The 22,097-nt window shown below is 37.4% G+C and overlaps 1 protein-coding gene across 2 annotated transcripts in view; it reads left to right on the top strand.

Moving 5' to 3' along the window:
• Positions 1 to 22,097, top strand: part of ZFC3H1 (zinc finger C3H1-type containing) — a 51,002-nt gene that overhangs the window by 6,846 nt on the left and 22,059 nt on the right. For both annotated transcript variants that reach the window (XM_068400959.1, XM_068400960.1), the window contains exons 3-18: positions 5,148 to 5,212; positions 5,471 to 5,669; positions 5,875 to 6,101; positions 7,702 to 7,825; positions 9,483 to 9,580; positions 10,583 to 10,786; positions 11,492 to 11,656; positions 15,430 to 15,567; positions 15,980 to 16,098; positions 16,420 to 16,566; positions 17,641 to 17,815; positions 18,006 to 18,137; positions 18,831 to 19,379; positions 19,463 to 19,572; positions 20,718 to 20,849; positions 21,928 to 22,049. In XM_068400959.1, the coding sequence (XP_068257060.1) occupies positions 5,148 to 5,212; positions 5,471 to 5,669; positions 5,875 to 6,101; positions 7,702 to 7,825; positions 9,483 to 9,580; positions 10,583 to 10,786; positions 11,492 to 11,656; positions 15,430 to 15,567; positions 15,980 to 16,098; positions 16,420 to 16,566; positions 17,641 to 17,815; positions 18,006 to 18,137; positions 18,831 to 19,379; positions 19,463 to 19,572; positions 20,718 to 20,849; positions 21,928 to 22,049 (2,706 nt within the window). The remainder of the gene's footprint in view (positions 1 to 5,147; positions 5,213 to 5,470; positions 5,670 to 5,874; positions 6,102 to 7,701; positions 7,826 to 9,482; positions 9,581 to 10,582; positions 10,787 to 11,491; positions 11,657 to 15,429; positions 15,568 to 15,979; positions 16,099 to 16,419; positions 16,567 to 17,640; positions 17,816 to 18,005; positions 18,138 to 18,830; positions 19,380 to 19,462; positions 19,573 to 20,717; positions 20,850 to 21,927; positions 22,050 to 22,097) is intronic.

The following is a 22,097-nucleotide window of genomic DNA, read 5'->3' as shown; positions in this document are numbered from 1 at the left end:
CTGTGTCTCCCTCCATACTTCCATTCTGTGGACTGAATGGTTAGGATCTTTGCTTAGTGTAGTAACTTTTTTTTTAATTTTCTTTTAGAATACATATGGGTATAAGATACTATTTTTCTTCCTCTTGTGTGTGTGCTTTTTAAAAACGCCTGCATGTGCAAGCAGGAAGACCTTCAGCATTTGCTACATAACATTTTTGTTTAGGTATAAGGTCTTGGTATATTTTAAAAAGCTCCTTTTTGAATGTGACTTCGTAAAATGCTAGGAAGAGTAAAAGCTGTATGGAGTGCAAACTTGTTTTCTACCAATTTGAATTGTGGGAAGGAATCTCTCTTTGAAGGAATCTCTCTTTGAAGGAATCTCTCTTTGGAGGAATCTCTCTTTGAAGGAGGAATCTCTCTTTGAAGGAGGAATCTCTCTTTGAAGGAGGAATCTCTCTTTGAAGGAGGAATCTCTCTTTGAAGGAGGAATCTCTCTTTGAAGGAGGAATCTCTCTTTGAAGGAGGAATCTCTCTTTGAAGGAGGAATCTCTCTTTGAAGGAGGAATCTCTCTTTGAAGGAGGAATCTCTCTTTGAAGGAGGAATCTCTCTTTGAAGGAGGAATCTCTCTTTGAAGGAGGAATCTCTCTTTGAAGGAGGAATCTCTCTTTGAAGGAGGAATCTCTCTTTGAAGGAGGAATCTCTCTTTGAAGGAGGAATCTCTCTTTGAAGGAGGAATCTCTCTTTGAGGAGGAATCTCTCTTTGAAGGAGGAATCTCTCTTTGAAGAGAATCTCTCTTTGAAGGAGGAATCTTCTTTGAAGGCAGGAATCTCTCGTTGAAGGAGGAATCTCTCTTTGAAGGAGGAATCTCTCTTTGAAGGAGGAATCCTCTCTTTGAAGGGGAATCTCTCTTGAAGGAGGAATCTCTCTTTGAAGGAGGAATCTCTCTTTGAAGGAGGAATCTCTCTTGAAGGAGGAATCTCTCTTTGAAGGAGGACTCTCCTCTTGAAGGAGGAATCTCTCTTTGAAGGAGGAATCTCTCTTTGAAGGAGGAATTCTCTCTTTGAAGGAGGAATCTCTCTTGAAGGAGGGAATCTCTCTTTGAAGGAGGAATCTCTCTTTGAAGGAGGAATCTCTCTTTGAAGGAGGAATCCTCTCTTTGAAGGAGGAATCTCTCTTTGGAAGGAGGAATCTCTCTTTGAAGGAGGAATCTCTCTTTGAAGGAGGAATTCTCTCTTTGAAGGAGGAATCTCTCTTTGAAGGAGGAATCTCTCTTTGAAGGAGGAATCTCTCTTTGAAGGAGGAATCTCTCTTTGAAGGAGGAATCTCTCTTTGAAGGAGGAATCTCTCTTTGAAGGAGGAATCTCTCTTTGAAGGAGGAATCTCTCTTTGAAGGAGGAATCTCTCTTTGAAGGAGGAATCTCTCTTTGAAGGAGGAATCTCTCTTTGAAGGAGGAATCTCTCTTTGAAGGAGGAATCTCTCTTTGAAGGAGGAATCTCTCTTTGAAGGAGGAATCTCTCTTTGAAGGAGGAATCTCTCTTTGAAGGAGGAATCTCTCTTTGAAGGAGGAATCTCTCTTTGAAGGAGGAATCTCTCTTTGAAGGAGGAATCTCTCTTTGAAGGAGGAATCTCTCTTTGAAGGAGGAATCTCTCTTTGAAGGAGGAATCTCTCTTTGAAGGAGGAATCTCTCTTTGAAGGAGGAATCTCTCTTTGAAGGAGGAATCTCTCTTTGAAGGAGGAATCTCTCTTTGAAGGAGGAATCTCTCTTTGAAGGAGGAATCTCTCTTGAAGGAGGAATCTCTCTTTGAAGGAGGAATCTCTCTTTGAAGGAGGAATCTCTCTTTGAAGGAGGAATCTCTCTTTGAAGGAGGAATCTCTCTTTGAAGGAGGAATCTCTCTTTGAAGGAGGAATCTCTCTTTGAAGGAGGAATCTCTCTTTGAAGGAGGAATCTCTCTTTGAAGGAGGAATCTCTCTTTGAAGGAGGAATCTCTCTTTGAAGGAGGAATCTCTCTTTGAAGGAGGAATCTCTCTTTGAAGGAGGAATCTCTCTTTGAAGGAGGAATCTCTCTTTGAAGGAGGAATCTCTCTTTGAAGGAGGAATCTCTCTTTGAAGGAGGAATCTCTCTTTGAAGGAGGAATCTCTCTTTGAAGGAGGATCTCTCTTTGAAGGAGGAATCTCTCTTTGAAGGAGGAATCTCTCTTTGAAGGAGGAATCTCTCTTTGAAGGAGGAATCTCTCTTTGAAGGAGGAATCTCTCTTTGAAGGAGGAATCTCTCTTTGAAGGAGGAATCTCTCTTTGAAGGAAGGAATCTCTCTTTGAAGGAGGAATCTCTCTTTGAAGGAGGAATCTCTCTTTGAAGGAGGAATCTCTCTTGAAGGAGGAATCTCTCTTTGAAGGAGGAATCTCTCTTTGAAGAGGGAATCTCTCTTTGAAGGAGGAATCTCTCTTTGAAGGAGGAATCTCTCTTTGAAGGAGGAATCTCTCTTTGAAGGAGGAATCTCTCTCTTGAAGGAGGAATCTCTCTTTGAAAGGAGGAATCTCTCTTTGAAGGAGGAATCTCTCTTTGAAGGAGGAATCTCTCTTGAAGGAGGAATCTCTCTTTGAAGGAGGAATCTCTCTTTGAAGGAGAATCTCTCTTTGAAGGAGGAATCTCTCTTTGAAGGAGGAATCTCTCTTGAAGGAGGAATTCTCTCTTTTGAAGGAGGAATCTCTCTTTGAAGGAGAATCTCTCTTTGAAGGAGGATCTCTCTTTGGAAGAGGAATCTCTCTTGAAGGGAGGAATCTCTCGTTTGAAGGAGGAATCTCTCTTTGAAGGAGGATCTCTCTTTGAAGGAGGAATCTCTCTTTGAAGGAGGAATCTCTCTTTGAAGGGATAGGAATCTCTCTTTGAAGGAGGAATCTCTCTTTGAAGGAGGAATCTCTCTTTGAAGGAGGAATCTCTCTTTGAAGGAGGAATCTCTCTTTGAAGGAGGAATCTCTCTTTGAAGGAGGAATCTCTCTTTGAAGGAGGAATCTCTCTTTGAAGGAGGAATCTCTCTTTGAAGGAGGAATCTCTCTTTGAAGGAGGAATCTCTCTTGAAGGAGAATCTCTCTTTGAAGGAGGAATCTCTCTTTGAAGGAGGAATCTCTCTTTGAAGGAGGAATCTCTCTTTGAAGGAGGAATCTCTCTTTTGAAGGAGGAATCTCTCTTTGAAGGAGGAATCTCTCTTTGAAGGAGGAATCTCTCTTTGAAGGAGGAATCTCTCTTTGAAGGAGGAATCTCTCTTTGAAGGAGGAATCTCTCTTTGAAGGAGGAATCTCTCTTTGAAGAGGAATCTCTCTTTGAAGGAGGAATCTCTCTTTGAAGGAGGAATCTCTCTTTAAGGAGGAATCTCTCTTTGAAGGAGGAATCTCTCTTTGAAGGAGGAATCTCTCTTTGAAGGAGGAATCTCTCTTGAAGGAGGAATCTCTCTTTGAAGGAGGAATCTCTCTTTGAAGGAGGAATCTCTCTTTGAAGGAGGAATCTCTCTTTGAAGGAGGAATCTCTCTTTGAAGGAGGAATCTCTCTTTGAAGGAGGAATCTCTCTTTGAAGGAGGAATCTCTCTTTGAAGGAGGAATCTCTCTTTGAAGGAGGAATCTCTCTTTGAAGGAGGAATCTCTCTTTGAAGGAGGAATCTCTCTTTGAAGGAGGAATCTCTCTTTGAAGGAGGAATCTCTCTTTGAAGGAGGAATCTCTCTTTGAAGGAGGAATCTCTCTTTGAAGGAGGAATCTCTCTTTGAAGGAGGAATCTCTCTTTGAAGGAGGAATCTCTCTTTGAAGGAGGAATCTCTCTTTGAAGGAGGAATCTCTCTTTGAAGGAGGAATCTCTCTTTGAAGGAGGAATCTCTCTTTGAAGGAGGAATCTCTCTTTGAAGGAGGAATCTCTCTTTGAAGGAGGAATCTCTCTTTGAAGGAGGAATCTCTCTTTGAAGGAGGAATCTCTCTTTGAAGGAGGAATCTCTCTTTGAAGGAGGAATCTCTCTTTGAAGGAGGAATCTCTCTTTGAAGGAGGAATCTCTCTTTGAAGGAGGAATCTCTCTTTGAAGGAGGAATCTCTCTTTGAAGGAGGAATCTCTCTTTGAAGGAGGAATCTCTCTTTGAAGGAGGAATCTCTCTTTGAAGGAGGAATCTCTCTTTGAAGGAGGAATCTCTCTTTGAAGGAGGAATCTCTCTTTGAAGGAGGAATCTCTCTTTGAAGGAGGAATCTCTCTTTGAAGGAGGAATCTCTCTTTGAAGGAGGAATCTCTCTTTGAAGGAGGAATCTCTCTTTGAAGGAGGAATCTCTCTTTGAAGGAGGAATCTCTCTTTGAAGGAAGGCTAATACAGGAAAAGATCTCCAAGCTTCTCACTAAATGTTTATTTCCTTCCTCTGATGCAGATAAACATGTATAGGTGTGATTAGATATAAATTATATAATTATAATTTTGCTATCAATTAGATTAATTGTTATCAGCTATAATTCAATTATGTAATAGTGTAATATAATATACGGCATTATGTATATTATATATAAAAATATATATACACACTCTATAATAGTCAGATGGATATATGGCTTTTGGGCAGTCTAACAAATTAATATGTCAACATCTTAATGTTTAGCAGGAAAGCATTACTATTTACTATTCATTTCCATAGGATAACTTTTCTATTTTTCTTTGGCATGAGATGGAGCAAGTGTGTTCTTACTGCAGCTTTGTGCCTTTATATTTAATTCTGCAAAAGACTGACAAGTTACTCAAAATAGCTGCCAGTGGAATCTGAGATGCTCAGGACAGCAGCTGATATGAGATGGTATCATAAAACAGATGGCAAGAAGTCGCCTTTTTCCCTTGTCTCCAAATCTGTTTTTCCTAGCTTCTCAGGGAAGTATGCATCAGCCTTAAGACAGAATTGCTAAAAAATTGCAAATCTTGCCTTAGGCTTATGGCATCATGATGATGTGGATTTCATCAGACATGCCAAGTTTATATTAAAGTTTGTTAATGTGATCTTATGCATACAACTGCTGTTCTGTTTTACACTATATACCAATTACTGATAAAGTATGCTTGTATGGATTAAATTCTGCACATCATTTTAATGTAGCTCTGTCTCATGAGAAACAGCTCGCTCAAAAATACGGTATTTTTCTTTTGGAAGGTACGGAAGACAAAGAACAAACATCAGTACGAAAGCTTAGCAGTTCAGATGTTACATCTGAAAAGGTAAGAAAGTATTCCTCTGTAGATGAGGCATAATTGCATTACGATACTCTGATGGCTTTTTCCAAATTGTGGTCCAAAAGTGTTTCAGCAACAGAAACAGTCCGTTCTTAATGAGACTTAGTAGTACAGTAGGATTTTAAGGTTTCTCTTGGTAAAGATTTTGGGACAGACTTCAAAAGACTTTTTCAAAAAAGATTTAGTTGTTGAATGATGTTTTTTGACTTTTTGTCTTATCCTTTCTTCTCTTTTTTTCTCAAGAAACTGCTTGATGATGAGGAGGAGATGTCTGAATTGCAACTTAGGCTTCTTGCACTTCAGTCTGCTAGTAAAAAATGGCAGCAAAAAGAGCAACAGGTGATGAAGGAAAGCAAGGAAAAATTAACAAAAACGAAAAGTGTAACACAGAAAGTCAAAGCCAGTACAAAAGCACATTCAACAAAAAAAACTAGTGCTACAGGTAATAAGTTTAATGTTACTGAAATGGCTATCAATGGCATGACCTCTGAAATAGAAAAAAACATAGTATGTTATGTGAAACATTGGGCAGTGAGCCCTTAATCTTTCTAAAACCCCATACATCTACTCAGAGCTCTTGAAGATTCTAGGATTAGCGGGAGCCATTTAGGTAAGGTGGAGTTAATCACATATCTTTTTATTTAAAGCCAAGCAAGCTTTGAGGAAACAACAGACGAAGACATCAAAGAAGATGCAGCAGCAAAAGGAACAAGACAGGCGTCAGAAAGAGGAAGACCAGAGGAAACAAGAAGAGGAAGAGGAGAGAAGAAAGAGAGAAGAAGAAATCAGAAAAATTAGGGATCTCTCAAATCAAGAAGAGCAGTACAATCGATTTATGAAGCTAGTTGGAGGAAAGAGGAGATCAAGAAGCAGGGTAACCAATTTGTTATATGGTGTTCAGGTGTTATATTTAGGATTCATGAGTGATTTCTGTCTTTCCCCTCCTGGTTCTATGTCCCTCCTTCCCTCCCTTAAAAACAAAAAACAAAAACCAAAAAACCCAAAAAACCACAAAACCTCAAAGTATTTCAGTGTTCTAATCCCATGCTGGACAAGCGTTTCCTTTGGGGTTTGGTAAGATCAGTTTTGTATAAATTGTACATTTGCGAGTCTGGTAAAGCATTTTCCTCCTAAAGATGTTTTGAATATTTTGATCAACTGAACTTTCTTGGCTTTCTTCTCTTAGATTGCAGTTTTGTGTCCACATTTGCAAACTTTTTGTGTCTATACAACTTCAGTGGCCTTTCTTTCAAAATGTCATCTGAAGTTTGGTTTCTTTGTAGTATTTTTTTAATTTGTCGAGGTACAAGATATGCCCAGACACAAAAGATAATTAATTGCTTCAACCTCATTACAGGATGACAGAATTGTGTCAAATTTGTGAAGCAATAGTTACTGCAGTGGTCATCATGCTGCACTTGTAGACTGTCTTTGTTTGCTCATCTTGAGATTAGCAAAAGGCACTTGAATCACTAATGTCCTGTCTCTAAAACATTGGCACATTGCAGAAAAAGCGACAGTGTTTCTTCAGCATTAATTCTTTTGTCATGGAAGCAGTACAGCTGCTGCAGGTAGATGCTTCAAGTGCTTGGAGCTACTGATGCTGTAAGGAGAAATGAAACTGCCACTAAGGGAATTGGGACTCCCTATTTGAGGTCATGTTATAGAAGAGTCCATTTATAATAATAATGAGTAGAAAATAGAGGCTAGAAGTGTTTAATTGTAAACAGTAGAAATTCTAAAAGCTACCCAAATGCCTACCGTATGCCTCTGAAAGATACAAACTGAGGAGTCTAGGAAGTGATACTTATCTGTTCTGTGTATTTTCAGTGTTAACTGAACGTTGATTGGTGTCTATATAGTGTTAAGCATTCTTTAAACAGTCTGATTTATTAGTTGACAGTCTCTGAGCATGTTTCAGTGTGGTATGTGGCTCCTTCTGGGACAATAAAAGGATTCTCCACCGGAGATATTGGTCTTAGAACAATCAGAACATGTTTCAACTAAACACACAACCTTTGTCATAGTGAAGATGATCCTTGTGCAGTTTGAGGGTGTTGCTAACAAGGCTGGTTCAAGTGCTCTTGGTAATTGCCATGACAGATTAACAGAAATAATGAAGCATTTAATTCTCTTTCAGTGTTTCAGAAATATATAACCATGGCAACTTACCAGATACATAATCACCTAATAGGTATTTTAAAATGGCTTCTATGTATCATGACATGTCCCCCCCCCCGCCCCCAAAAGATGCAGTTTTAAAACTTCCTGTTAATTTGTCAAGTCACCACCCGCAATGGATTTGATTAAAAGGTGATCTTCAGTTTGCTCTTTTTGTACAAGCTAAGTAAATTGTATTTATAAAGCAATTGGAAGACACAATGATAAGGGGCTGTTTCTAAAATTTGCTTTTAATTGGTTTGCTCTAAAAGAATAAATAAGACCAGCTAAATAAAATACTACTTTGTCTTTAGTCTTCAGATACGGACTCGAGATGGTCTTTCGATAAGCAGCCTACAGATAGTGCAGGAGGCATATATCAGTATGATAATTATGATGAAGTTGCTATGGATACAGATAGTGAAACTAACTCTCCAGGTAAGACTTATTTGCAGTTTTCTTATATTGTGATTTGTAAAAATAGTTACAAAGTAGGAACTGAGCTATTTTAGAAGGAAAGTTTCTTTTGAGATGTGACAGTTCTAGAACTAACATTTTAAGGTGAGCTATTTCTCTCTTATTTTAATGTTGACTCTTTCCCCTCCATCTCTGCTGTAGTGGTATTTTGAAGGCCTTCAAGGTTATACTGTTCTTTCTGTAGTACTGTAGAGTTTATTCTTTTACATTCTGAAGTAGCTGTGTAGAAGGTAAAGGCCCCAGGGTGTTGACTGGGTAGACAGCAGCTTTGCAGAAAAGGGCCTCGGTGTCCCAACGGACACCAAGTGAAATGGGAGTCAGCAGTGTGGCTTTGGGTGATAAAGGCAAACTGGAGCCTGGGTTGTAGCACTGTGACTGTAATGGGTGGGTGGTTGGAAGGAGCTGTTAAACACTGACGAGACTGCATCCAGTTTTCTGGTTTCACGGTAGAAGAAAGATAGTGACGTAGAAGGAGTCTAGCAAAGGACCTTTTTGACTAAGGGAAATGGTTTCAGGCCTGTTTTTCATAAAGTTTGTTGGGGACTGGAGCAGTTGATTTATGGAAAGAGACTGGGAGAGCTGAGTTTGTGCTGAGAAGGCTAAGGAAGGCTTTTGCTTCTGTCTTCAGCTACCTAGTGGGAAATTATAGAGAAGACAGAGCCAAGCTCTTCTGCAGACTGTGCCACAGAAGGACAAGGGGCATCACTTAAATTGTAGCAAAATAAATTCTGGTTAGATATAAGGGAAAACTTTCACAGAGGATGATCAAGCACTAGAACAGGTTAACTGGAAATGTTGTGGAATCTCCATCCTCAAAAAAACTTGGAACTTGAGTGGACAAGGCAACCTGACTTTGGGGGCAGCCCTGCTTTGAGCACCTGTGCTGGGGCATATGCCTTCCAGAGGTCTCTTCCAGTCTAAATCATTTATTGACTCTGAGTTTGAGGTGCATTTAAGGTATTCAGGTTTCCTTGTTCCATCTCACCATGTGGAGTGTTGAGGAAGCTTCATTAAGCATACTACTTTATTGGCTATTTTTATTCTCTTGCTTTTAATCTTCCATCTTTGTTTTAATTTTTTTCACCTCTTTTTTTCATTTCTAGTCAGCCTTCCTCACACATTAGTTTGCTAAAATACTGCACATGCTGTTTTGGACATGTAAGCTACATGGATCTTTTCTTGATGAAGCATCTCAATCTCTAGTTCTGTGTTTCAGAATTGAGTATCAGCTGTGCATTTGGTCTGCTTCTGTCCTAATTTGTATTCTATTTTTGATAGCCAGTAATCAGGAGACTGTGTTGAGATACCTAGTTTGAGAAGGTAGATTCTTGCAAATTAAATCAAATATGAGGGCTGAATCATTATGTTAGTAGTACAGTTCGTCTGTACTTGCATTTCATATGTAAAACAGAAAAAAGGACAGGTAACTACTCTTTTTATATGCATATATGTAAGAAATAAATGCATTATTCTGTGTCTGGTGTTACCTTTCAAATTGGTGCATAGTAAAAACATTTGTCTCCTCCTGCTGCGTTAGATCAGTTGAAGTATAAGCATGAATTGATGTTTAGTAATTACTTGCCAGACTTCTTATGCCTGATAAATTTTTTAATTACAGCTTCTTCTCCAGTGCAGCCTCCTTTCTTTGAGTGTCCAATAGGATACTTTCCACCTCCAGTACCACCAATTTCCTTGCCACTGCCACCTCCGATTCCAGTAAGTAACATTGAAAGGAGTGTGTTTTTGAAAAAGTTGATAATTCTCATTTTGTATCTTATTTCTAAAGTTAGGATTAAATTTAGATTGTTTTTAATACAGTTCTCTATTTGGTGATTCCCTTGAACTATCCAATAGACTTGTGGCTGCTTTTTTTAAAACTTTATTTCAGCTATTTTTTGGCCAATCCAAACGGCCAAAATTTTCCATTAAATTTCTGGTTTAATGGAAATTCTCCCTATTGAACTAAAATTTTCTTTTCATTGTAAGAGCTATGCTGTTGTGTAACAGAAAGCAAAAATTGCCTGAAGCGCATAAGGAAAAATAATTAATTGTAATTGCTAGCACAAGGCAACTTTGCCTCTTATCTCTAGGCCATGTATGTAGATATGCTTATTCTCTGACACGTTACCTAGGAGGGAAAACCAACCAAAAATATAGCTCATCGCAGTCCTTTCAAGCTTTGTGCATTTTGACTACATGCTGTCTGTCTTCTCGCCTAAGAGTCCACATGGAAATTGAATTAGTGTGTTTTTTTTCCCCACCACTTTTCTTCACTGAATGATTGTTACCCTGCTTGGTAAAGCAGTAGAAAGTTGCCATTCCCTTCCATGACAGCTTCTGAATTTTTGACTTAAGGGAAATTGTAATTTTGTTAGCTAAGACAAATTCATAAAACTGTTTAAGGACTTTTTTCAAGCAGTGGGAACCTATCTGGTCAGCTGTATTTCTGTGGCTAGACTACTTCTGGTTCTGCATTCTCACTTACATTTAGTTTGTATGTCTGTACTACTTTACTATGCAGATGTAACCTTGTTGTTTCCATTATCTTCTTTGAGTAATTACTAACTGTTTAGCAGCAGCCTTTGACAGTGATCTAAATCCACTGCAGTTTGAATTAGTTTTAAACCCAGAGATAATTTAGGTCTCAACCTCTGCTAAATAATCATAAAGTAGCAGTCATTTTCATGTTTCAAACCCGTGTTTTCCTTTTTCTCTTAGCCTGTACCATCTTTGAGCCAACTTTACATGGAGGGTATTTCTTGTGTTTCTCTTGAGCTGCCTCCACCTCTTCCACCTCTTCCCCCTGAAGAGCCTGAACAGCCACCAAAACCTCCATTTGCTGATGAGGAAGAGGAAGAGGAGATGCTCTTAAGAGAAGAACTACTCAAGTCTCTAGCCAACAAACGAGCTTTCAGATCTGAGGTACTCCACTGGTTTTTGAATATAAACCTCTAGATGGCAATCTTGACCAAAACTTAAATGTGACCTGCTAAGAGAGTATTACAGACTTTTTTTATGCTGCCTTTCTGATGACTTTAAAAAGAAAGAAAAAAAAAAATTAAAAAAATTCTCTGGATTTCCATCAGCCTCTGCCCCCCAAAAGAAACCAAAACAAAAGCCACCCTAGAACACCCTTTGAATTGTAAATTGCAGCTTGTCTTTTATTTCTGAAGGAATTATGAAACTTTAAGGTACTGTAAATGGAGTATCTTCAGGGGAATGGGGATTTTATTTTCTGAAAAAAAAAAAAATGTTTATCAGCTGTCAGAAAACAAGACATTTTGGTTCAACTTTCTAGCAAAAGGCATTAGGAGAGGTTCCTTGTTTTGGGTTTTTTGAGTGAGAAGCAGAGTTTGTGCTTTTGAAAATATAGATTGTTTTTGACTTCATTAAAAGGTTGTGGATCTTTTGCAGTTGACCTGTGAATGACTGGCATATTCTTGTGTGCCTTTTTGATGTTGCAGAATTGCAAGATTTGTCTAATACGTTTGGATAGTCTGCCTAAATCACAATTCCAAGTTCCAGGACATGTATGAAACAATCTGATGTATGCTTATGTCTTTTAAAATAGCTGTGTATAGTGTGGTTTTTCTTTTTTATGACCATGTTTTTATTTTATTTTGTTAGGAAACTTCAAGTAACAGCGGTCCACCTTCCCCTCCTGTTCCAGATAATTTGCAGTCTGTGCCAAGAAGCAATCTGTCTGCTGTCAGTATTAATACTGTGTCTCAGCCACGGGTACAAAATACAAAGTTTGTTAGAGTACCGAGGCCTCCACGAGCAGTGATCACAGTAAGGAAATATTGGTGCTTTCTATTAATTAGACTATGAGTTGAAGTTGTACTCAGTTCAAGTGAACAGCAGACTTAAGGTTTTCTAGTGGTACAGCACAGAACGGTGAGCTTCAATTAAACATTTGAATTATTAGTAACTTTGATAAACCATATGCTCTTCTAGAAAGGATTTGACACTGAAGTAAGGTTGACAGCTTGAGAGCATCAAAACACACAAGTACCTATCTGAACTAAAAGAGACCATAAATATAGTTCAATTAAGTTCTTTTCCAGATTAGCACAGACTAAAGAGTGCTGTTCAGTGATAGCTGAGCCAATCTAATCACTGTTTGTTGCCAAAAAAAGAGGTGGTCTTGCTCTTTCTCCTGCTCTTGACCAAATGGTGTCTCCCTTCTTTTAAATTGTGGTCTGGAGCATCAACTGGATCATAAGTTGCTTAACTTATTTAACATGCTAAACTGGTTAGAAAACTAACCTTGAGGGGGAAAAAAGTACTTTTCCTTCTAGGGCAAGTTGGATTTTTTCAGCGAACAGAGTGTGAACATCAGAGCTAGCAGAAAAGTGGTGACAGATGGCATGTCTCTGAGTGCGGGTGGAAGACAGAGGAGAGAGTATTCTCTTTAGGCAGCAGCAGACTTTGTTTCATTAGCTCAAGCCATATTCTGTAACTTGACCTTCGTTTGAATGGTCATGAGAGGTCTGTGGCTAGCATTTGATTTGTGATGTCTGTAGTCTCCTTGGATTGTTGAAAAAGTGTTATAAAAACATATTTGCCTGTGTTATGCCAGACTGGAAGGCCATGCAATCTACTGTTCTATTTATGGCAGTGAACCCATACATAGTGGATGGTTTTAACAACACATCTGACAAAGCTTGGTTCGTTGTAGCTCTTTCCCATGCAGATTCTTTAATGAATAGTATGATTGAGTCTATACCTTTGCCTTTCTGTCAGTGGATGGGATCTCTAATAAACTATTTTTTTTTTTTACTAAATTTGGAGGAATATGTAGTGTCTTTGAGACTCTTCTATCACTGTCAAATCTACCTGTAGCTGACCAACAGCTTTCTTGCTCATAAATACAGACTGTATGATCACTTGGTCACCTGATGCCATAACAGGGGAAAAAAAAGCTTAAGATGGTAGAGACCTGAATGTTCCTTTTTTGGTCACTTTAAGCCCTACTTTCCTTTCTGCAGGAAAATTGTGCTCTTATGGTTAAAGTGGATGTGTGTTTTTTTTGTGTGTGTTTGTGTTTTTTTTTTTGTCTGTACCCATCTTCACAGTCTGCTTTAAATTCTAGACATAACTAGAGCAATTGTTCAATTTGGGCATGCTTACATCCTTTCTATAGTCATTTCGTGTTTAGTTACATTTTGAAGTGTTATGTTTAAATACTAAACCCATTCTGAAAAAACCCTTAAATTACCACATATTCTATTGTCCTGAGACTTCGTTAACTGCTGTTGCATAAGTGAGGGAGAACATGTTACTGAGAAGCTGTTTGTTTTAGTAACATAATGTCTCTTCTTAGCTGTGCTGTTGAAAGGTATTACGTAAATGTTAAAAAACCTGCAACTGAAATTCAATGCCTGTTGCTAATGATGGTTAGCTTAGTTAAAGCTGACAGATTAATACCTTGTATTTGAATCAGCTAGCTTGGCTAGTGTCTTTTTTACAAAAATGATTACAGAAACAAAGCATTTTGCATTTGTTAATTTTTAAAATAGCTTGGGATATAGAATATTTATATATAAAGAATTTATGGACAAATAATGTTCACAGGAGACTAGTCACAAGTTATCTGTCCTCTGTGGAAACAATATGATGTGAAAACAATTACCAATTACTCCTGTTAGTTTAAGCTCTTAGAAACAATTTGTATTGAATGCTTATGACTTTTTTTAAACGTCTGTAGCATTTGGTATTTCTTACTAGAGCCTAAAAAAAGTTAACTCATGAGAATTTAATTGTGAACTTAAAAACTGATAGTTTTTCTGTGAGCATTGTTAGATATATCCAGAAATTTAAAAATCACAAAGGGATAGAAAAAGCAAATTCTTCAGGTTTTTTGAAATCTAATTTCATAGTTTTGGGAGCTTGGTAGATTTTAAATGTTTGAATATGCTGTACCATATTTCAGAAGATGTTTTAAATTTACAAACCTTGAGATTTCTTCTGTGGAGTTGAGGACCTCTGCATAGTGAAATTGCCTACAGATACTGGTTTGCTTTTTCAATGACGTCTTGTAACCCCTTTTCAAAGTAATCGTGGACACTCAGGGGTCTGTTCACCACAGACTGAGAAATATGTCTTAGAACGTTATGGAGAGATCCTATGTTACAGCTGAAGCTGTGGTTCCCCTGCAGTAGAAGCTAATCTTACTGAAGGCAGTGTGATGGTAGTTGCCTGGTGTTACTTTACTGATTGTTAAACATTTTGCTCAAACGCATCAAAAAATAACACCTGGGAAAAAACACCTGGAGAAAAGCTGACTTTGACCCTCCCCACTATCAGCTTTTCCCTTAGGAGAAAAATGAGGAAGGCAGTTAGACAGTTATGCTACACAACTGTGCCAAAAGCAGTGTGACAGCTTTGTTTTTTTAATACCAAGAGCCAGTGATAGGGAAGGGATGTATTGGGTATCTGAAGATGAGAAGGATGGGGTGCTTTGCCTGATTAATTTAGGTTTCTGTGGAGCTACAGCCAGAGAGTATTTGTGAGGAGAGGACCAGTGCCTTGTTCTGTTTTCTTGCACCAATATACATTGGCATTTCACCTACCTGTGCTATGGTGGTGGAAAACTGATGCAGCTGTGGTACATTCAGAAGTAATAGATATGATCCTTATTTTAAGAACTGTCCAGAAGGAGAATATCAAAAAGAAACAATTGTGGGAATTAAGTATTTTTCACTTTAAAAAGTAGGTTGTTTTTTTTTTTTGTGGGATGTGTGCTTTAAAAGACACTATAAGCTTTGAAGAGGTCCTGTCCTGAGGTAAAGGTTAAAAGTATAACTAATTGTCCAGACCTACACTGGGAGAGGGGAAGAGCAGTCCTGGAAATGTGAACTAAGTTGCATCTTTTTAAGCTGTAACTCCAGAGCATTTGAGGTTAATCTAAGTTGTCTGCTTGTTTCTGCATCTTTCTTCGTGCTGGAATTGGTAGTCATGTGATCTTCAGTGAGCTGTTTCAGTTAGTGATGTTGGCAAAAAGTGTTTAATCTTGTTTCATTTGTTCTTTATGTACTGTTGGTGTTCTGCCAATGTAACTGTCTGAGTAGCTCACTGTAAGGTCAGCTAAGTATAACTGTAGGACAAGAGGCATCACAACTGTGTGGCAAAAATACAAGGGAGTTCTGGTGTGTCTGTGACAGCATTTCTAATGCAGACTTGATTGATTGTTACCTCTCAGTTACTTAAAATTGCTTGCAATTGGCAGATGATAATTTTCATTGCAATTGAAATAACTCATGAAGAATAGGAGTCAGACGTTTGAGATTTGTATGCTATGACCATGGAGACATAAATATGCTGCAGATACTTGGCAACAGGTTGAAAATGTTGGAGTACGTTTCATGTTACAGTATCAAGAATGATCTGTCATATAGTGGAGATGCACAGGTGCTTAGTTCTTTTTCTTACAATGTGGAATTGGTGTGCCATGATAACAAAAGGAGTTAACTTCCTTTTTGTCTTCTAGTAAATATATACTCAGATGTATCTGTCTCTAACTTTTTCTTCGTGCTGTAAAACTTTTTTCATTTTTACTACAGCTTCCAAAACACAAGTCTGTTGTCGTTACATTAAATGACTCAGATGATAGCGAGTCTGATGGAGAGCCGTCAAACTCAACTAACAGTGTGTTTGGAGGATTAGAATCTATGATAAAAGAAGCAAGGAGAAATGTTGAGGTAAACACTATTGGCATTTAATAGGTTTATTTTGTAATGATTTTGCTTTGCATATGGAATTGAAACTTTAGAATTTGGTCAAGAAATATTGGATTGCATCAGAAATGGGCAAGAGTGAGTACATTACTTCTGTCTGGACCATTACATTGTAATTTGGATTGCACAAGGTAATTAAAATGATTTTTTGGTTAACATGGCATCCTGAAGACGGAATTTGTAGTATGTTTTGGTTTCATTTTTTCAATTAAAATTCAATGCATCTTTAATTACTAACAAAAAAAAACCTGGCTTAAAAGATGTTACTGGCCTTGAACAGCTTTAAGTTTGTGCTGAAATGCATCTTAAAAATAGTAGTTAATAGCTGTATTTTAAACTAGTGTGACTAGTATTGATTTGAACCTCATTGTAACAGGCCTCAAAAATCAAAGCCCCTCCAAAATCAGAAAAAGAAAATGATCCAATGAGAACTCCAGAGGCTCTACCAGAAGATAAGAAGATAGAATACAGACTTTTAAAAGAAGAGATTGCCAGGTACAACTGAGTTTAATGGTTAATGTAAAATGTATATTCTTGGTAGTCCTTTACTAGTCTAGTTCTGTAACTGGAAGGAAAATCTGAGTTTGAAAACCTTGCCATTACATTGAGGTTTTTCGCCTAATCAGTTTTTAGTAAGACAACATAGGAGTCCTTCGATTTGAACTGGCATACAGTAGTTGATTGCAGTCATGGAAAGTTCTTTTTCTTTTAACTTGAAATCTTCTCCGGCTACTTTTTTTAAGATTTTAAAACTATTGGGATTAGCTATCAAATGTTGAAGCTGCTGAATATCTTTGCTTTTAACATCTGTTTTAGTCGTGAGAAGCAACGCTTAATTAAGTCTGATACACTGAGGAACAGTTCGTCCCCTGCAAATTCCGATGGTGAAGTTGATGGAATTGGGAGAATAGCAGTAGTGACAAAACAAGTCACAGAAGCAGAAGCAAAGCTTAAGAAAAACAGGTACATATTTCACTGTCATAAGTCCTACCTTGTTTGCTTAGCAGGATGAAAATAGTAAATAATCTTTTTGAATGTGTAGCATTTACAGTGCAGCAAATGATTGGTTTTCTGTTGTCTTGAACTATTCAGTCTTGAATTTTGCTGTACAAAAGGAATTGTGTTGTAGTGCCAGTGTGGTGTTTGATGGTAACTTCTAAGCATGATTTGCCATGCTAACTGTTTTCAGCTGTGTTTATGGTTGGTGACTAGCATATCATCTGTGCCAACTATTAAGTCTGAAATAGAAGAAATGAGTGTGCTTTTCATTATTTGGGACTCTCTGAGGGTAGCATGTTTCAATGGCACATGCCTGATACATAGAATGAATGAGAGTTTCTGCAGAATAGGTATGCCATTTGAAGCTTTTCCTCTATACATTTTTTTCTTTTAGCATGTCTTTTCCATGTTTCTCACCGTTACTCCAAGTTACTGTGGAAAATATAAGTGCTTTGCATCCTTCTTCTCTGCTTCCATGGCCACTTGATTATTTGTGTGGTCTTGTGAACAAACTGATTTGTGGCCAGACATCAATTGAAGGACATTCTTCCCCCCTCCCTTTATTCACACCCATCTAAGTCTTTATCTTGCTTCCTTTAATACATAGCTTTTCATATTTAGTTACTCTGTATTGTGCCATAATACTATGGCTTGTAGTCTGCTAATGTGTGTATGTGCCTGAAGGAAGAATTTGAGTTGTTACTTAACAGAAAGCAAGAACGTGTGTGTTTTGGATGTCTTGATGATAAAAACAGTATTAAAGATGTGCTGCCTCCTTACCTTTCCCAGTCCTCATAACTAGAATATTTTCATCTGCTTTATACTGACATGCTGAACTTGGCATACTGAAATCTGCTGTATGTACTACCAGTATTTGTTGTCTCATGGTTGTTAAGGCTGTCTGGAGCAACTTAGAATGTTCTTTGATAAGTGAAAAAGAGCTGGGTTCTTAAATGACTAGGATTTCAGAGGAGCTGTGATAGCTCTGAGAAACTTTCCTTTGGAAAAAATTTTCTTATATGGCTTTTCTACTTTTAGACTTCTTTTGATGAAGGATGAATCTGTCTTGAAACATTTGTTGCAACAAGAGGCCAAGAAGAGAGAGAATGTTCGGATTGCTGAAAATAAAATTAACAAACTGGCTGAACAGCTACAAGCAACAGAGAAGATCTTGAATGCTAATAAGATGTTTCTCAAGAAGCTTCAGGAACAAGTAACTTCAATTTTGCAATGTTTCTGTTTCCTAGAGCAGGAAATCTAGAAATGGAAAGCCTGATTTTTGGAGACAGTAGGCTTTCTTTGAATTAATCATGAATTCCCTTGTCTTTTCTGTTTATATTTTAATATGTGGTCATATCAGAAGATTTGCATCTTACTGTGGTATTTTTTTTTCTTTTTTTCAGATTCATAAAGTTCAGCAACGAGTTACGGTAAAAAAAGCTCTGGCATTAAAATATGGGGAAGAACTTGCTCGAGCAAAAGCAGTAGCAAGTAAGGAAATTGGGAAACGAAAACTGGAGCAAGATCATCTTGGAGTAAGTCTGCATGCTTTTAAACTGTGCTGTACTTGAAAAGCAGTAGCAATTTTGATTAGGAAGCAGTTCAAATGGGATTTCAGGAGAACAGGAAAAGATTTCAAAAGCACTGTAGGAATCTTCCTATTGGTTTCCTATATTTTTGAGAACTCTACAGAAAAAGCATTAATCATTTAAAGAAAACTGTTCAAAGCCTACATTTATGTGTCAGGGGAATGTGATTAATAAATAAGATGAGCTATATGCCTGTGAAGGAAGGAAGGAAATACTTTACTGTCTGTAGACATCGGTGATCTTGTTAGAACTATCTAGCAAAGATGCTGAAGAGGGGATCTGATCTTGTTTTGAAAAACAAAATATAGAAAAACAAGGCTAAAATACTTTTGTAAATTTTTTTTGTTGTCCCTTCCTCCCAGCACCGTTTTATATCTCACCTTTGAAATGTGGCCAGAACTTCTGTTGAAGCCCTGTACATGATGTAGGGTAATTTTTATCTAAAAACCTGCAAACCTGCCAGCTGAATTGTGGCAAAGCCTTTTGTGGTTTTCCTGCTGTTTGTTGAAACTCTCTGGCAAGAGTTTAAAATATGTTTTTATAAACTCTGAATTAAATATCTTGCCCATGTTTCACTTACCTCCTGTCAATAGATCAGTAAATGTGAAAATGAAATAAAGGGAATTTTTTTCTTTTCAGCCAAGCAAAATGTTGAAATTGGAGAACTCCCCTGCATCAAGTCCAAAAAAGCATTCAGCAGAGTTGATTGCACTAGAGAAAAAACGACTACAGCAACTAGAGTATGAATATGCTCTAAAGATTCAGAAATTGAAAGAGGCCCGTGCACTTCAAACCAAGGAACAATCAAATATTGCACTTCATGCAGAAGAGGAATCTGAATTTGCATTACCTCAGCCATCACTTCATGATCTTACACAGGATAAATTGTCTTTGGACAGTGAAGAAAACTACTTTGATGATGAAGTTCTGTCTAATTCAAACCGAGAACGAAGGAGATCTTTCAGAGAGTCTAATTCTTTCACTAAACCAAATCTTAAACACATGGACACTCCAAAACAAGAAACTGTAAACAAACTTTCTAAAAAGGCATCAGAGGAGCCTGAGCTGTTCCTTGGGTTGAATATTGATGAACTGAAAAAACTTTATGCTAAAGCTGACAGCTTGAAAGAGCTGCTAGTGAAAAGTACTGCCTTTATAGTACCTAAGGAAGATTTGTTGTGTGGTCAGGTAAATGCTTTAAAACTAAATATGAAGGTTGTCTTTATTAGGTGGTATTGCAATTGCTATATATCTGTTTATCTGCTTCCTAGGAAATTTCAGTGGACTTGGATTTTGTTACATCGCAAAATAAACAAACTGATGTGAAACCATTTCCATTTGGACCGTATCATAGTCCTCTTCTAGTATTTAAATCCTACAGGTATGAAGACTATAGCAGCTCTTTACCTCTGTGTATATGTGTTTTTGTTCACTGCTCTTCCTTGATACCCAGACGTGTACAGAAAGACAAGTTGCAGTGAAAAACTTGACTCTCCTGAAACAGTTTTGTCTAGTTTAGGGAGCCTAAGGACCTTAGTTACTTTTCCTGGCATGCAGGAGTCCCTTGCTTTTGTGCAGTATGCTGCTTTTACATTGTATTGCGTACTGTTCCCTGCAACTGGATTGTTGTTTGGTATAACTAAATTAAAAAATAATAGTTAAGCATTTGAAAACAGGATATCCAATCTGAAGCAATCTAAAATCCGTGAAAAAAGTAACAGAAGCGTATTTCAATTATGAAGTCTTTCAGCTTGGCTAGGATTTACATTGTCTGAGTCAAGATTGAGCCAATCACCTATTTTTGGATTCCTGCTCAGTGGAAAGAGGCATGACCACAGTGATTCATCTTGGCTTAAAGTAGGCACCTGCAAGTGTAATAAGTTTGACACATCTGTCTTCTGACTAAAGAGAGAGAGCTTTGTTCCTACACATTAACTTTTAGAAAACAGAAGTCTGGAATTTAAACTGTAGCAGTTGAATCCTACCAAAATTGACACAGTCAAACTTCAGCTAAAGATTTAAAACAAGCATTAGTCTGCTCAGCTCAGACCGGTTTTTGTTTGTTTACACGTTCTAAAAATCTGATGTGTGTGTTTTCACTGTTTTTTCAGGTTAATCTTTAACAGTTCTCTTTATACTTCCATTTGACATTCATCTTATACTGACTAGAGCATGAGTGCAGTTTTCCTAGAACTAAACGAAAATTCAGTTTCAGTGGTTTGCTTTCCCTACTCAAATGGTTACTAGACTTCCTGTTTTATATGAATGAAGTTCTGCACCTAAGGGAGAAGAGGATGCTAGAGCAGAATCTGTTTCAGTTGAGAAGTACTGTTTTGTTCTTTCTCTCTCCCACTGTTTTCATATTCCTCTTAACTCATAGGTCAGTGATGCTTTTGGTTAGTAGTAGGGTTTTGGAAATAATGATATTTAATACAGAAAAAGTGATTATTTTTTGAATGTTTTGTTTATTTAAACTGATGTCTTATCTTGTAAGCTTTGTCACAGAAATTCACTGTTTTATTTTAGGTTTAGTCCGTATTTTCGAACCAAGGAAAAACTGTACCTCAGTTCAGTAACGTATAGCAATATGATTGAGCCAAAACAGTGTTTCTGCCGTTTTGATTTAACAGGCACATGTAATGATGATGACTGTCAGTGGTGAGTTCTTAATTTCATTTGTTTGAACTAAACCTTTTCTAGATGTCTGACTCAGACCAAAATAGGCATGTTTTTCACTTCTTTAAAAGGTCTGGATTTATGATCCTATGCACAAGTTCTAGAAAAGAAAGTTATTTTTAATAACCTATTGCAGATACTTGGTTGGCAGGAAAAAAACCCTTTCATCTAAGCCATGAGGAAAAGCGGCTCTTTAAGTGTAAATTTAGAAAAGCAGTATGGACTGTTAGAGAATATTTCACCTTTTGGTTGCCTTGTAATTCAGATGGGACTCCTTGCTTTATAGCTTCAGCATAACTCCAGACCATCATGGGACCTCAGGTAGTGGGCGATACTGTTAGGCACACTAGAGATGTATCATTCTGCTAACCGAAATGAAGCATATACCAACTATTACGTGATTAGGTAAAAAAAATCACTATTGTAGTAGTGGAATTCTAGTTTTCTGGGAAAATACTGGCTAAATTCGTTTCTTTGAAGCCTGGTGTTAAATTATATTAAAAAGAGTTTGTTAAATGGTGTTGCACAGCATATTTTAAAAGTTCGTACAAGAGCAAATGGATATAAATTGGTCAGGAATAAACTCAATTTGGAAATTTCTAACTACTGGAAAGATATAGTAGGACTGGACTTCAGCTCTTTTTTTGCCCGTTTTGGTGGCAGATGGCTTTTTGGATCAGCTTTTAGCTGTTATCATCAAACCATAGTTGGAATCTTTTAAATGCAAAGTGATATTTAATTCTTATAACTACCTTGTTTGAACTGGAAAGTTCTTAATAGTGTGTTTTTGTGTTAGTGTGAAGCGAGTGTGTAGAGGTTTAAAGAGTAAGGCTATAGTGAAATAATGAAGACTAGGATTAAATTTACTGATGCAAGCTTACGTTTAGAGAAGATCCAGACATATTTAACAGAAATTTCAAAACGGGCTGTAGTGTTTTCAGTGGGTATCATTTTCTTTATGCTTTACCCAAGCGTGTACTAAAACCAGCTTTCTAGTTATAAGCCTTATTAAATGGTTGCTGTGATAAATATATTAATTGCTTATTTGTTTGACTTTTAGGCAGCACATGAAAGATTGCACTCTTAGCCGTAAGCAGCTGTTTCAGGATATTCTGTCTTACAATTTAGAACTGATTGGCTGTTCAGAAAAAAGCACTGACGAGGAAATCAGCACTGCCACAGGTTTTTAAGAGTCTTCTGTTCACTTTTATATACAGAGTCATTTCTGAA

Source organism: Nyctibius grandis, chromosome 5 (genome assembly GCF_013368605.1).
Source record: "Nyctibius grandis isolate bNycGra1 chromosome 5, bNycGra1.pri, whole genome shotgun sequence".
NCBI lineage: Eukaryota > Metazoa > Chordata > Aves > Nyctibiiformes > Nyctibiidae > Nyctibius > Nyctibius grandis.
Note: the sequence above shows the minus strand (reverse complement) of the source record. Positions and strands in the feature narration are given on the sequence as shown.